The 14,778-nt window shown below is 38.6% G+C and overlaps 1 protein-coding gene across 1 annotated transcript in view; it reads right to left on the bottom strand.

Annotated features, from left to right (window-relative positions):
- Positions 1–14,778, bottom strand: part of Klp64D (kinesin-like protein 64D) — a 186,785-nt gene that overhangs the window by 12,680 nt on the left and 159,327 nt on the right. The window contains exons 12-13 of the mRNA XM_067144246.2: positions 12,683–12,808; positions 840–1,032 (exon numbers count right to left, since the gene is read on the bottom strand). Coding sequence (XP_067000347.1) covers positions 865–1,032; positions 12,683–12,808 — 294 coding nt within the window. The 3' untranslated portion in view covers positions 840–864. The remainder of the gene's footprint in view (positions 1–839; positions 1,033–12,682; positions 12,809–14,778) is intronic.

Genomic DNA, 14,778 nt, shown 5'->3' with positions numbered 1-14,778 from the left:
AGTTTTGAAGTGATGTGCTTGAAAATTTGATTTTTATTAGTGTGTGTGCTAGCATAAGGAATTATGGCACTTGCATGCTACATTACCTTAAAGTGTTATATCCGTGTTAGTTTGAGCGTTTTCTTTGCTTTCTATATATTTGTAAGATTATATATCCATATCTTATTAGCAAGTTCATCAATAAATAACATACAGCATTGTTCCAATAAGTAACATACATTACTGTTCAACTGATATTCCCTTTAAAACTACTTTGAATGTGAAATGCTCGGTTACAGACAGCTGATTACGAGTTAATATGTATTGTGATGATGTAACGTACCTGTTTCCTTGATATAACGACTAAATTATTACTTACTTTATGTTTTCCGCCTCTACTGCAAAAATTGAAAATGTGCCATACAGTGTTGTTCGGCGGCGTACTTCAATTGTGCTGTCGCAAGAAAGTAGAGAACAACTAGAACCAATGTTCAATATCGGCATGAAGACAAAAATAGTCTAAAATGCGTAATGTACAAGAAAGGTATTCATATGATTTCACAAAGCACTTTTTAAGCCTCATTCTTTTAAAGGAAAAAGTGGGTGCCGTCTTGCATTCAGAATCATCTTGGATTTGTAGAAATATGGTACATTTCTTTCCTATTGTCCCTATTACTGATCTCAGTGGCATAGTCAATGAGCGCGTCATCTCTGTTCCAAAGTATGCAGGTTCCATCCTTGCAGAGGTCAATGGCATGTGAGGGTGTTTAAAAATGTAACAATCATTGTCTTCCAGTACATTAAAGAACTTATAGGGATAAAATTATAGTATGTCAAATCATGGTAATCATAATACTTACAGTCCTTTTTAAAAGCACTGTTGTCTTAAGTAGAAGAGCCACCCATGTGTCGATAAGAGCTGGGCCTGGCACTAGAAGGATGTGCTGACTTGCCCCTTGAAGTGCCACTGGATTGACGAGATGGTCGTACAGAGTTTGATACACGGTCAGAGGAGTATGACAGATAAACATGTGATAAATCAGGCGGCTGATACTGCGAAAGAAGGAATAACAAATTACTGCAATTATCCACTGCTGTACGAAAGGGAAGATTGAAATATAAACATGTGTTTAGTTATCAAGTAATTTTACAGACATCCTGCAATTTAAAAAAATGGTGTTAATCATTTCATATAGATGAACTAAGTATCATTACATACAACACAGAATCTATACGGCAATATAGATCTTTCAAAATTTCATCGTGAAAACTCACTGCCTTAGGTTTTTCATGCCCCCAGAAATTTGATGTATTCACAAAGACGCACACAAAATGCTGTCAACTGTGTACACTGTTTTATTTACAAGTTATTTACACATGTTCACTTGCACTAATAAACTTCCATCTTGAAACAAAACACTTCTACGAAGAAGTAGAAGAAGATTGCACATTGCAGCACTTGCATGCATGTCAACCAACTTCCAACGTAACAAATTCACATACTTGACTACAAACACTCGACTAACACAACTTCCACACAAGTCTCATTAAAACAACTCAACTCTATTCCCAAGATTGCCTCTTTATATTTGTTGCCTGGCCAGGCTTCTAGAAGAATATGACACAAAGGTTCTCATAATTTTGAGAATCTCCAATAACCTATTTACAATGATGGAATTTTCTGCAACTTTCTAGTGTCAAAGATACATTGTTCTGGACATTACAGTGTGTCACACAATATTGAATTGGATTTATACATCATCTATACAGGTAATTGTTGTATGTCCGGCGCTCCCTTCTCGCTCCGCCAGCCAGCTACACGCGCGCCAAGTGTCATTCTTCTAGCCTCGACGCGCAGCCCTCAGTGCGCGTGCCTGAACAGTCGTGTGTGTACTATAAAGAGGAACTCCCAGCCTGTCCAGATGCCCACTTGCCCCGGTGTCCAGCTCCAGAATACACCCTACGTCGAGCACGGAGGCTACTCCTCTTGAAAATGTGCTTCGGCCAGGTGGACTGAATTTCTGGCAGTACGAGGTCTCACCTCTGGTCACCGCTCCTCTTTCCCATTCCGCTGCCCATATCCAGTCGTACTATTACATACGTTATATTTCCCTGATTAATGCAAGCTCCCTTGGTTTCGCCAAGTAAGAATTCTTCCAACATTGAACTTGCTTTTATGAACTCAGCAAGGAATGACTTTCCAAAACATTTATGTCAGCACTTCTGATAGTTTTCGACTATCGACTTTTCATATCACAAGGACTATCTTTTCGAGATAGTAGTGGATGTAAATACTGCAAACTTGTATATAGTGTACAAAAGATAGACTCTTTCTCAAGATTCCTAATTCATTTTGCTTCAAGTTAAATTTCAGTTTTATTTGTGTAAATAGTGTATTTTGCATTTGAAGCGAATAATAAAGTTGTGTTTTGTAAATCTCAACCTTGGTTACAACAGTAATAATAAATTATATACTATTAATTACATGTTCTTACATTAAATAAACTCATATTAATATACATATACCAGATGTTTCATGACATAACCTCACAAATAATATGATCGTGATTTATACCAAATAAAGTCTGGACATAAATACGTAAATAATAATAATAATACTACTAGTAAATTTAAACAACTTCACAGCCACACCTCACAAGTAATAATAATAATAATAATAATAATAATAATAATAATAATAATAATAATAATAATAATAATAATAATAATAACAATAATAATAATAACAATAATAATAACAATAACAATAACAATAATAATAATAATAATAATAATAATAATAATAATAATAATAATAATAATAATAATAATAATAATAATAACAAAAAATCATTGCCATCAAGCTCAATATTTCCATTATTTACCCATGGGTTAGAGAATTGTTTCCAAGTTATATTAGTCCATTACACTTGCATCAAGTTTTACATATATTTTGATGTTTTAGGGTCATTCTATTATATTTGGGCTATTGAAGGAAGAATTTTTTAACTGAGACTTTCCCATAGTGCATTTTTTCACTAGAGAACCTATAAAATCATGAGTTTCAACTACACCTGTGTTGTCACAGAAATACTTAAATAGTTTAAAAGATGAAGGACAGAATGTTTGCTTTATGTCTCTTGCAAGGAAATTATTTACCTTGAAAATCATAGGATTATTTTCTTTTACAAGAAGTCCAATACTTCACAGTCAACCTTGTCATTTTTTTTCTTAAAAACACCAACATTTCCATCCCATGGTAGATAAGAATGTTCATAGTTCAGTAATTATGTGTTATTGTGAGAAATGTTCCTTTGACTGCTAACTGAATGCACATTCTAATAATGGTACATTTTCAATTCTGCTCCGGACAGACGTCTTCAAAGTCTTGACACTGTCTGAAACTTTTGTTTCATACAGATGTGGAGGAAGAAACATTAATGAGCTGGTAAGAACCAGGATTGTCTATAACTGAAAAACCACATACGTCCACAGAATTTTCTTCACTTTTCAACCTTATCTTTATTTCCCTGTACACATTTTTCCCATTGTTTTGCAAGTTTGAAAATACTCTTGCAGTACACCTCCATCCCAGTAGCTACAAATCCTGATGCACTGCTTCATCTCACAGTGCTGACCTCATATCTGTTTCTTCACAAAACAAGAAAGGTGATAGAAGGTGCCATATTGGGACTGAGGCAGGGTGTGCAGAACTTCCCACCTCATTTTTTCAATTTCCTCTCTGGTGAAGTGAGCCAAGTGAGGGCTCGTATTATCATAATGAAGAATGATCTTCCCAGGATGTTTATCTTGCAAGGGTCAATACAACTTATGAAGTATTTGGACACAACCACAAGCGTTAATGGTTTACCCAGTTTCAAGAAATTCAATCAGAAAGCACTGCTCTGTATCCCAAAAGAATGTGCCCATAACTTTCCAACAGACTGCATTGTCTTTGCTTTATCTTTTTTGTAGTGAATTCTGATAATGCCATTCCATGCTCCACCATTCCACAATACTCAATAATAAAAAAAATCTTTCAGTTCAGTTTCTCTGAAAAAGGTTGGAGGCTATTTTTTTTTGTCTGAATTCGTAGTCTTCCATCAATAAACGTTGGACCCAGCAGTCGCAAAATTTTGATAGTCAAAGCTTGCAATCATTTCACATACTGCAATGTGTCCTACTTCAAATTTTACTGCAATTGTGTCCACAAAGTCATGTCCATTTTCTTTAACCACGAAATCATAACATTCATTCCATGGACGTGGAGAGGTCACGCTGGGTCTTTTAGACCAGGTTGTTTCAATGACTGATTACTGTATTGTACTATACTGTTTCTTACTAGTTCTCAATTATTTGGTATATATTTTTTGTTCTGAGATTCAGTTGTATTGTTTTTATTGTTATGGTTTTGCTTTTTAAATAATATTCAGTGTCCGCCAGAAAAACGTATACACTCTTTGTTAGACGATATCGGGATATGGACATTGTCAACTGTTATCATTGTTTTTAAATGTTGTAGTATGGTCTTTCGCCCAATAGATGTCGGTACTTACATCACGATAGTGGGAAAACAAAATGGCTGGAGCATGCTTGACATTCGAGCAATGAAAGTATAGTATAGATAAGAATAAAATTTCTTCATGACAAAGGTCCATATCAATATGGCGCATACCAGCTTCAGAACATTCTCGAAGATTACCTCACACAGCTAAAATCAACATGACATAGAAGCAAAGGAACCACACAGAAGATAGAAGAATGGAATCTATGTAACATGAACTAAAATTTTAACAAATGTCCATCTATACATACCAAATTTTAATGTGTTAAAACTTTTTACGTGTTTTATATTGTGGCCCATATATTTTAATATGTTCTACATACTCATGTTCTAACTTATTGTAACTTTTTACCTTGACCGAAGATATTTTAATTTCATGCTACTGTATACATTTCCATCCCCCATTAGACATCCGGATGTCTAATACAATAACAACTTGTGATTTGTCTAATGGCTGGAAACTAATCATGTACTAGCTGATGATAGCCGTTAAGAGCCGAAACCGGTACTAGTGTAATCTATTTAAAATAAATTGTATACTGATTGGTGGAAAAACACATTTCTTATCTATACTTTGAATCTGTCACTACGGAAAATGAAATTTATAAATAATAACAATGAAAGTATATTCTGAAGTGGTTTATCAGGTTTGATAATGCCGCTGAAGTACAACGTCAGTGGAGGAGGGAGTTTGAAACATGACCCCCAACCTGCCTAACAATTAAACGCATTACTGGGAAGTTTGTGACGCATAGAACCATTTGTGATATTCACAAAAGAAATTGGGAAGAACGCGTACAGCTACCAGTCCTGCTTTGTCAGCTCACGAGTTGGAAAGTTTTGCTAATTCTCCACCGAAGTCTGCTATGCAATGTGCATGGGAAGGGAAGTGGGGTTTAGCAGTACAGGGTACGACGAATTTTAAAAACAGCCAAGTGGAAAGTTTGCATCCCACGGTTACTGTGTGTGCTTAATGAGGACGATTCTGATCGTTGAATGCAATTTTGTGAATGGTATCAGCAAATGGTAACCCAAGATGAAAAATTTCTGACGCAGTTAGTGTGATCTGATGAAGCATAGTTTAAACTTATTGGTACAGTGAATCGACATAACTGTGTCTACTGGGCTCCGCAAAATACGCATGTTCATGTGGACAAGGCGGTCAATCTACCAGGAGTTAATGTCTGGTATGGACTGTCGTTGAGGGGCTTACTAGGAACCTTTTTCTTTGACGATACTGTCACTGGAGCAGAGTACTTGGAAATGTTACACACATTAATTTTACCAGCTGTACGTGCGCTTTATGGAGCCGATGATGAAGTCTTCTACCAACAGGACGGTGCGCCACCACACTACCATGTAGCAGTACGAGCTCTTTCCTGGATGACAATCTGCCAGGACATGGGATTGGACGACGAGGGCCAATTGGGTTCCCCCCCACGCTTGCCAGATCTTACGCCTACGGACTTTTACTTGTGGGGAACTGTGAAAAATCAAGTCTATCGACATAAGTCACGCACGCTGGAAGCCATTCGCCAGGAGATTACAGCGGCATGTGCAGAGATCCCCATTCTAACAATGATGGACGTAGCTGCAGCGACCGCTTGTCGTCCTGCTATGTGTCTGGCAGCCAACGGTGAACATTTTGAACATCTCATGTAACCATATGTTTAACTGAAGACAGTACTACATGTGTACTCAAACTTTAAATGTAAAAAAACGCACAATAAATAGTTTTTGTCCCGTAAAGAGTGTATACATTTTTCTGGTGGACCCTGTATTTCACACAATGCAAAATTAACAGAAAATGTTAGTCCAGTCAGTAGATACTCATTATATTATTAAATTATTAACTACTTCTCATAATAATGATAATTATAGCAGTATTTGTAATAATATAACACAAAAATGATGCCATACAATATGGGCACTTCAGTTCCACATAGGGCTACTCATTCACCTTCCCCTTCACACACATGAAAAATTGAAACTGTGTGCTCTTTGTAGCGGTACGACAGACATGTACCACACTGTTTTTGCTCCTGCTGTATTTGCACTAATCACAGTAGGCACAATAGCCAGGTTCTGTTTTCTGCTTTGATGGTGCAGGCTGTTCACATTCTTCCCCGTATGGTTCCTGTTTGCTGTGTTCTTTTAGGATGCTGAGTATACTTATACTTTATATCCCTAGACAAGTAATATTTTTTCTCGTTTTCTGTCTTATTCAACTCTTAAGCACATAGTTTCTGTTGCATTATTCTTTTTCTACACTTTCTCAGAGCTTCCTAATTCTATCCTCTTCTTTGGGATCCATCATAAAATGGAAAATTGAACAGGTCGCATGCGGTGCTAAAGACCAAGTCTGAAATGAAGAGTCTGTAATTGGAATTACTACGTTGTCTAGTGGACTGTGGTAAAGTATTGCTGAAACACTCTGTTAGGATTAGATGAAGTATAGTGGGAAGAGTGCACGTTGTTTGAGTCATCAGTCCATAGACTGGTTTAATGCAGCTCTCCATGCCAACCTATCCTGTGCTAACCTTTTCATTTCTACGTAACTATTGCATCCTACATCTGCTCTAATCTGCTTGTCATATTCATACCTTGGTCTACCTCTACCGTTCTTACCACCTACACTTCCTTCAAAAAACAACTGAACAAGTCCTGGGTGTCTTAAGATGTGTCCTATCATTCTATCTCTTCTTCTCATCAAATTTAGCCAAATCGATCTCCTCTTACCAATTCGATTCAGTATCTCTTCATTCGTGATTCGATCTATCCATCTCACCTTCAGCATTCTTCTGTAACACCACATTTCAAAAGCTTCTATTCTCTTTCTTTTTGAGCTAGTTATCGTCCATGTTTCACTTCCATACAATGCCATGCTCCACACGAAAGTCTTCAAAAACATCCTTCTAATTCCGATATCAATGTCTGAAGTGAGCAAATTTCTTTTCTTAAGAAAGCTCTTCCTTGCTTGTGCTAGTCTGCATTTTATGTCCTCCTTACTTCTGCTATCGTTAGTTATTTTACTACCCAAGTAACAATATTCATCTACTTCCTTTAAGACTTCGTTTCCTAATCTAATATTTCCTACATCACCTGCCTTCGTTCGACTGCACTCCATTACTTTTGTTTTGGACTTATTTATTTTCGTCTTGTACTCCTTACCCAGGACTTCATCCATACCATTCAGCAACTTCTAGAGATCTTCTGCAGTCTCAGATAAAATAACAATATCATCGGCAAATCTCAAGGTTTTGATTTCCTCTCCTTGGACTGTGATTCCCTTTCCAAATTTCTCTTTGATTTCCTTTACTGCCTGTTCTATGTAAACATTGAAAAGGAGAGGGGACAAACTGCAGCCTTGCCTCACTCCTTTCTGGATTGCTGCTTCTTTTTCAAAGCCCTCGATTCTTATCACTGCAGACTGATTTTTATACAGATTGTATATAATTCTTCGTTCTCAGTATCTGATCCCTATCATCTTCAGAATCATAAATAGCTTGGTCCAATCAACATTATCGAATGCCTTTTCTAGATCTACGAATGCCACATACGTGGGCTTGTTCTTCTTGATTCGATCCTCTAAGATCAGATGTAAAGTCAGGATTGCTTCACGTGTGCCTACATTTCTTCTGAAGCCAAATTGATCTTCTCCCAACCCAGCTTCAACTTGTTTTTCCATTCTTCTATAAATAATACGTGTTAAAATTTTGCAGGCGTGAGATACTAAACTAATGGGTGCGGGAGTTTTCACACCTGTCAGCACCGGATTTCTTGGGAATAGGTATAACAACATTCTGCCAAAAATCGGATGGGACTTCTCCTGTCTCATACATCTTGCACACTAAATGAAATAACCTTGCCATGCTGGTTTCTCCTAAGGCAGTCAGTAATTCAGACGGAATATCATCAATTCCAGGTGCCTTGTTCCTTTTTAGTCACTCACAGCTCCGTCAAACTCTGACCTCAAAATTGTGTCTCCCATTTCATCAGCATCAACAGCCTCTTCATGTTCCAGAACCAAATTATCTACATCTTTACCTTGATACAACTGTTGGATATGCTCCTGCCATCTTTCTGCTTTGTCATCTTTCCCTAGAAGTGGCTTTCCATCTGAGCTCTTAATATTCATACACCTAGATTTCCTTTCTCCAAAGGTTTCCTTGATTTTCCTGTATGCAGCATCTACCTTTCCCAGGACCATACAGCCTTCGACATCCTTGCACTTCTCCTTCAGCCATTCTTCCTTAGCTACCTTGCACTTTCTATCCACTTGATTCTTTAATTGCCTGTATTCTTTTCTGCCCTCTTCATTTCTAGCATTCTTGTATTTTCGTCGATCATCAATCAGGTCTAGTATCTCCTGAGTTATCCACTGATTCTTAGTTGATCTTTTCTTCCTTCCTAACATTTCTTCAGCAGCCCTACTGACTTCATTTTTCACGACTTTCCACTCTTCCTCTATAGTGTTTCCTTCAGCCTTTTCATTTAGTCCTTGTGCAACATGTTCCTTGAAACAATCCCTTACACTCTTTTCTTTCAACTTGTCTAGATCCCATCTTTTTGCATTCTTTCCTTTCTTCAATTTCTTCAACTTCAGATGGCATTTCATGACCAACAAGTTGTGGTCAGAGTCCACGTCTGCTCCTGGGAAAGTTTTGCAATCCAACACCTGGTTTTTGAATCTCTGCCTAATCATAATGAAGTCTATTTGATATCTTCCAGTGTCTCCAGGTCTCGTCCACGTATATAGCCGTCGTTTGTGGTGTCTGAACCAAGTATTGGCAAGGACTAAATTATGATCAGTGCAGAATTCAACCAGCCGACTTCCTCTTTCGTTCCTTTGTCCTAATCCAAATTCTCCTACTGTACTACCTTCTCTTCCTTGGCCTACCACTGCATTCCTGTCTCCCATCACAATTGTATCAAATCTTCTATCTCCTCATATATTCTTTCAATGTCTTCATCATCCGCTGAACTAGTAGGCATTTAGACCTGCACTATTGTGGTGGGCATTGGTTTGGTGTCTATCTTGACGACAATAATTCTTTCATTATGCGGTCGTAGTAGCTTACTTGCTGCCCTATTTTCTTATTCATTATTAAACCAACTCCTGCATTTCCCCTGTTTGATTTCGTGTTCATAATTCGGTAGTCGCCTGACCAAAAATCCTGTTCTTCCTGCCAACGTACTTCACTTATACCAACTACATCTAACTTTAGCCTATCCATCTCCCTTTTCAGATTCTCTAACCTACCACAACGATTCAAACTTCTAACATTCCACGCTCCGACTCGCAGAATTTCTGTATCCATCTTCCTGATGATCGCCCCCTCTCGTGTAGTCCCCACCCGGAGATCCGAATGGGGGACTAGTTTACCTCCGGAATATTTTACCCGGGAGGAAGCCATCATCAGTACATCATTCATACAGAGAGAGCTGCATGTCCTCGGGATGTAGTTACGGCTGTAGTTTCCTGTTGCTTTCAGCCGTGTAGCAGAATCAACACAGCTAAGCCATCATCATCAGTTTTCCACTTCAGTTGCCCAGGTGTGGTTTACGAGCACTCTCCACTTCTGTCTGTCCATGTACCACTCTTCTCTCAAAACGACATCCCAGCTGATTCCTCTTGTTCCTATGTCCTCTTTCACTTGGTCCAGCCACCTTTTCCTAGGTCTTCCTACCGGTCGTTTTCCGGCCACGACTGTGTGTAGCCATTGTTTTGCTGTCCTTCCATCGTCCATTCGTTTGACATGGCCAAACCATTTCAAACGGGCCTTGTCACTTTTTCATTCAGGGATGGGTACACACCAGCTTCCTTCCTTATTCTTTCATGTTGAGTATTATTACAAGGCCGTATCAGTCAATCATCTAGACTGCCACCCTTGCAACTACCGAAAGGCTGCCACACCCACTTTCGATGAACCATTCGTTAGTCTGGTCTCTCAACAGATACCCATTCGATATGGTTGCACCTGCGGCTCGGCTATCTGCATCATTGGGACACGCAAGCCTCCCCACCGCGGCAAGGTTACATGGTTCGCAGAGGAGGAAGGGTGCACAGCAAACAAAAATGATGACACAAATAATATGAACCTTGTCTGAAAGAGTGCAACCTGACCTCTCCCGGGTTAATGATGCTGTCAACTCTTTCTATGGTGCAGTCCAGCTCCATGGCTAAATGGTTAACATGCTGGCCTTTGGTCACAGGGGTCCCGGGTTCAATTCTTGACAGGTCGGGAATTTTAACCATCACTGGTTAATTTTGCTGGCATGGGGAATGGGTATATGTGTTGTCTTCATCATCATTTCATCCTCATCACGACGCACAGGTCGCCTACGGGCGTCAAATCAAAAGACCTCCACCTGGCAAGGCGAACATGTCTTCAGAAACTCCTGGCACTAAAAGCCATACGCTATTTCATTTCTATGATGCTATTATGTAAAGGAGACAGTTCGAGAGCAACCATGAGACTGATCTTGGATTCTCACATTTCCTTTTCTAAAATGTTTCACCCATATTCTAACTCAGCTGGCATCCCCATACATATCTCCATAAGCACACTTAACCCTCTACTTCCCAAATTATTTTGTTGTGTTTTAAAAAAATTTCTCTACCATATACTAAGTAAATATGTTGTAAACTATACATAAATGCAGTTTTTATTGAATTTTCATTTTTATTTTCAAAAATTAGGCTTGTGACTTCCAGGTCACACTGGGCAGTAATGTTCTGATATGTGAAAATTGACTAATTTATAAAATAACAGTCTCATAAAATCTTCAAGATGTTTACCTTTGGTTTCTATATTTTTTATGCATATAATTTGTTAGTAATAACACGAAACATAATTGTAAAACTAGCTATCTGCCATGTGCCTGGGAAATGCTCCCAACCATACATTTGGCGCTTCCTGGTAGCTTATGAATATAACTATTAAACTATAAACAGTTGAAAATCACACAGGCATACTGTAACTTGAAAGTTACACTGGGAAGTAGTGGCTCAATTGCATTCTAACAGTAGAAAATGTGTACAGAATGATGTGTGACTTCAAAGTCACATTGGGCAGTAGAGGGTTAAGTCCTTGGCAAATTTCAGAAAAATGGATTTCTTCTTTAGCAAGGATTCAATGACAACACATTGCTGAATGGAAATGTCACTGTCAGCCATGTTGTAACAGCTGCCTGTGCTTATGCAATCAAAGCTAATCATGTTGCAATCATTAATGCAAAGTGACGTTGGTTATACTATAATGATGGATTCTGACTGCTTTAAAATTGTTGCTTATTACTTCTGGTATAACCTTCATATTTCACTCACGTCTTTCATACCTTTTTACCTTGACGATATAAGTACACTACATCTTAACTGTACTCAAATGGAAATATTTAAAACTTTCACCCACAGCTAACGTAGATAGAATGATGCATGGTTTGGAATGCTTGTTAATCCAGATAAGAAGCCAGGTAGGAAGATATGAAAAATATCATCATCATCATCATCATTTCCCTTTATCCAGCTGTAGCCGGGTAGGGGCAAATACGGTTCCTCTCCACTTTCTTCGGTCTTTCCACCACTCCTCCCCCAATACTGTGTCCCAGTCCAGGTTTCTTTCTATAATACTGCATTGGATTGTATCCTTCCATCTCAATCGTGGTCGTCCACGGCCTCTCCTTCCTTGGATTTGCATTTCCATCACTTTTTTGGCATTTTTTCGTCACTCATTTGCTTTATGTGCCCAAACCATCTTAGTATGAAAAATGCTTGGTAATCCAGAGAGGAAGCCAGGTAGGAAGATATGAAAAAAAAACACACACACACACACCAGATAAACAACAATGACAAACAATAGAACAAGACAGGAAAAGAATAAACACCACAGAGAAATGATGAAGCTGACGATGCTTCATCTTAGTGGTAGAAGAAGAATATTTGACTGATTTATGCTTTAATGGCTGAATACATTAAACACTGTCTTGTGTTTATGCAATGTGAAAAAAAGAAAAAAATTCTGCTTCCTCAGAAGTAAACTGTACCTTCAGTTATCTTAACGGGTATTTCAAAACAGGACAACATAGATAAAAGCCTATTAAGAATAAAAGGGTGATTGGCAAGTCTACATTAATTACCTCTCTTCCTTGGCCGGCGGAATACACAGGGAGTTGTTTACGCATGTTGTTACCAGTGTAAGCTACACATTTGAGTTGCCACTCTCCAATATCTTCATTCCAATGCATGTACTGTTCCAGCATCTCCTAAACACAGATGAAAAATACACGCTCAATTCATGGAACACAAAGGAGTAATGCTACACAATCTTGACGTTCATTACTGAATTGTTATAGCCCTTACAACAACAGTTTCTGGAATCATAACTGAAATGTGAAGAATAAAATGGTAAACTAAAAACACTGGAAAAAGAAATTCACAACTTCTAAGATAATCTAAAATAGGTTCCCCTTATTTTTAGTACAGATTTAATCATTACAACAATGAAACCATAACTACCAGTTTTCAACATTAGAAGGGAGGACAATTTAGTTGGAATGAAGGGCCTACTGCATCTAGCTCATCAACGAAATCTTAGAAAACAGAGGAATAACTACCTATGCAGCAGACAAATCAAAGAAAATTAGATAAACTCCATACAACTGAATGGAATCCATCTCTTACATATTTCTTCTTTTTCTTTTTCCTGATATTCTTGTCAGGAAGTCTAATATTTGAGAAATAAGATTTATACTTTTGGAGAGGCACATGGCCCTGAGGTTTATTCAATCTACACCAAGGCAGCCAGGCAGACAGCTAACCACCCTATCCCACTTAGTGCTAAGGATAGTGGAAGCCTTTATTATTTCAAAAACCTTTATGACCTGTACAGAGATGGCTTTTCTTATATTCTACCTCCTGTTTGTTTCTCCAACTCTTGTCCCGTTTCTCTACAGTGTTGGGTATGAGGTGAGGTGAATCTGTTGTGGCGGGTTTTTATGATCGGATGTCCTTTCTGAAGTCAAACCTCATCAGAGGAGTTAATGAGATGAAATGAATGACATGATACCAGGTGAATTGGCCGTGTGGTTAGGGGCGCGCAGCTGTGAGCTTGTATCCGGGAGATGGTGGGTTCCGTCCCCAATGTTGGCAGCCCTGAAGATGTTTTTCCGTGGTTTCCCATTTTCACACCAGGCAAATGCTGGGGCTGTACCTTAATTAACGCCAAGGCCGCTTCCTTCCCACTCCTAGGCCTTTCCTAACCCATCGTCGCCATAAGACCTATCTGTGTCGGTGCGACGTAAAACAAATAGGGAAAAAGATATATATGATAGTAGGAAGGGAGAGGGTGAAACCCGGTGCCAGCACTCCTATCGAATAGCACCAAGGCTTAACATCTCCAACCGACGGATGAATCATCATCAACAACGTTATATGCCCTCACTCCATATGAGCATTGCAGAGAGGTTTGGAATTTAATCCAGGCTTCTGGCACGCAATCTAGTGATTAGAAATTGTGTACCACCACCTCCCCTACCCTGCCGGCCAAAATTCTGGTGGTGAGTTTTTTTTCGACTAACGGGACTGGAACCGGCTAACCACGGTGTCAGACCATTTAGACTTCAATGCCTTAACGATCATAGCCACCAGGCGGGCTATACTCTACTTCCTATATCATCATCATCTGCAGTTTCCAGCTGATGGCCGGGTCTGCTTACCTCCTATATAAACAATTTTATATTAGTCTCTTCCTATTACATGTTTACTTAGTTTTCTCCTAAGTGACACTTCCCACATCAAGGCAGAAGATACCTTCACTTATAGCAGATATCTATGCATCTCATGAAGCTGGGAAACAAGCTTGTTGGGGGATGGGAGTTTTATAAACAGGGAAAGGAATTTGTGTGGATTTATGGGCATATCTCAATTCCTGCACCACAGCTGCTCAAGACTAGGAAAGTACCGCATTTACTTGTGTAAGTGACATACTTTTTGACTGAAAATAATAGATGAAAGTCTGGCTACATAAATTACTTGCATAAATCCAACAAACAATAAATGTATTTATAAGGAAAGGAAAATTTTCTTCTGTATGGTCAAGAGCATACGAAGTAAGCTTACGTCTGGCAACTGAACACACAAATTGCATATCCTATGGGTACTGGAAAGAAATTCTTCCTGCTGCAAGCAAATAATAGCATCTTCACCGCTTGCATCTTTCTAGAACATATCAACT

Source organism: Anabrus simplex, chromosome 3 (assembly GCF_040414725.1).
Source record: "Anabrus simplex isolate iqAnaSimp1 chromosome 3, ASM4041472v1, whole genome shotgun sequence".
NCBI lineage: Eukaryota > Metazoa > Arthropoda > Insecta > Orthoptera > Tettigoniidae > Anabrus > Anabrus simplex.
This window is presented reverse-complemented; position numbering and strand designations above follow the sequence as displayed.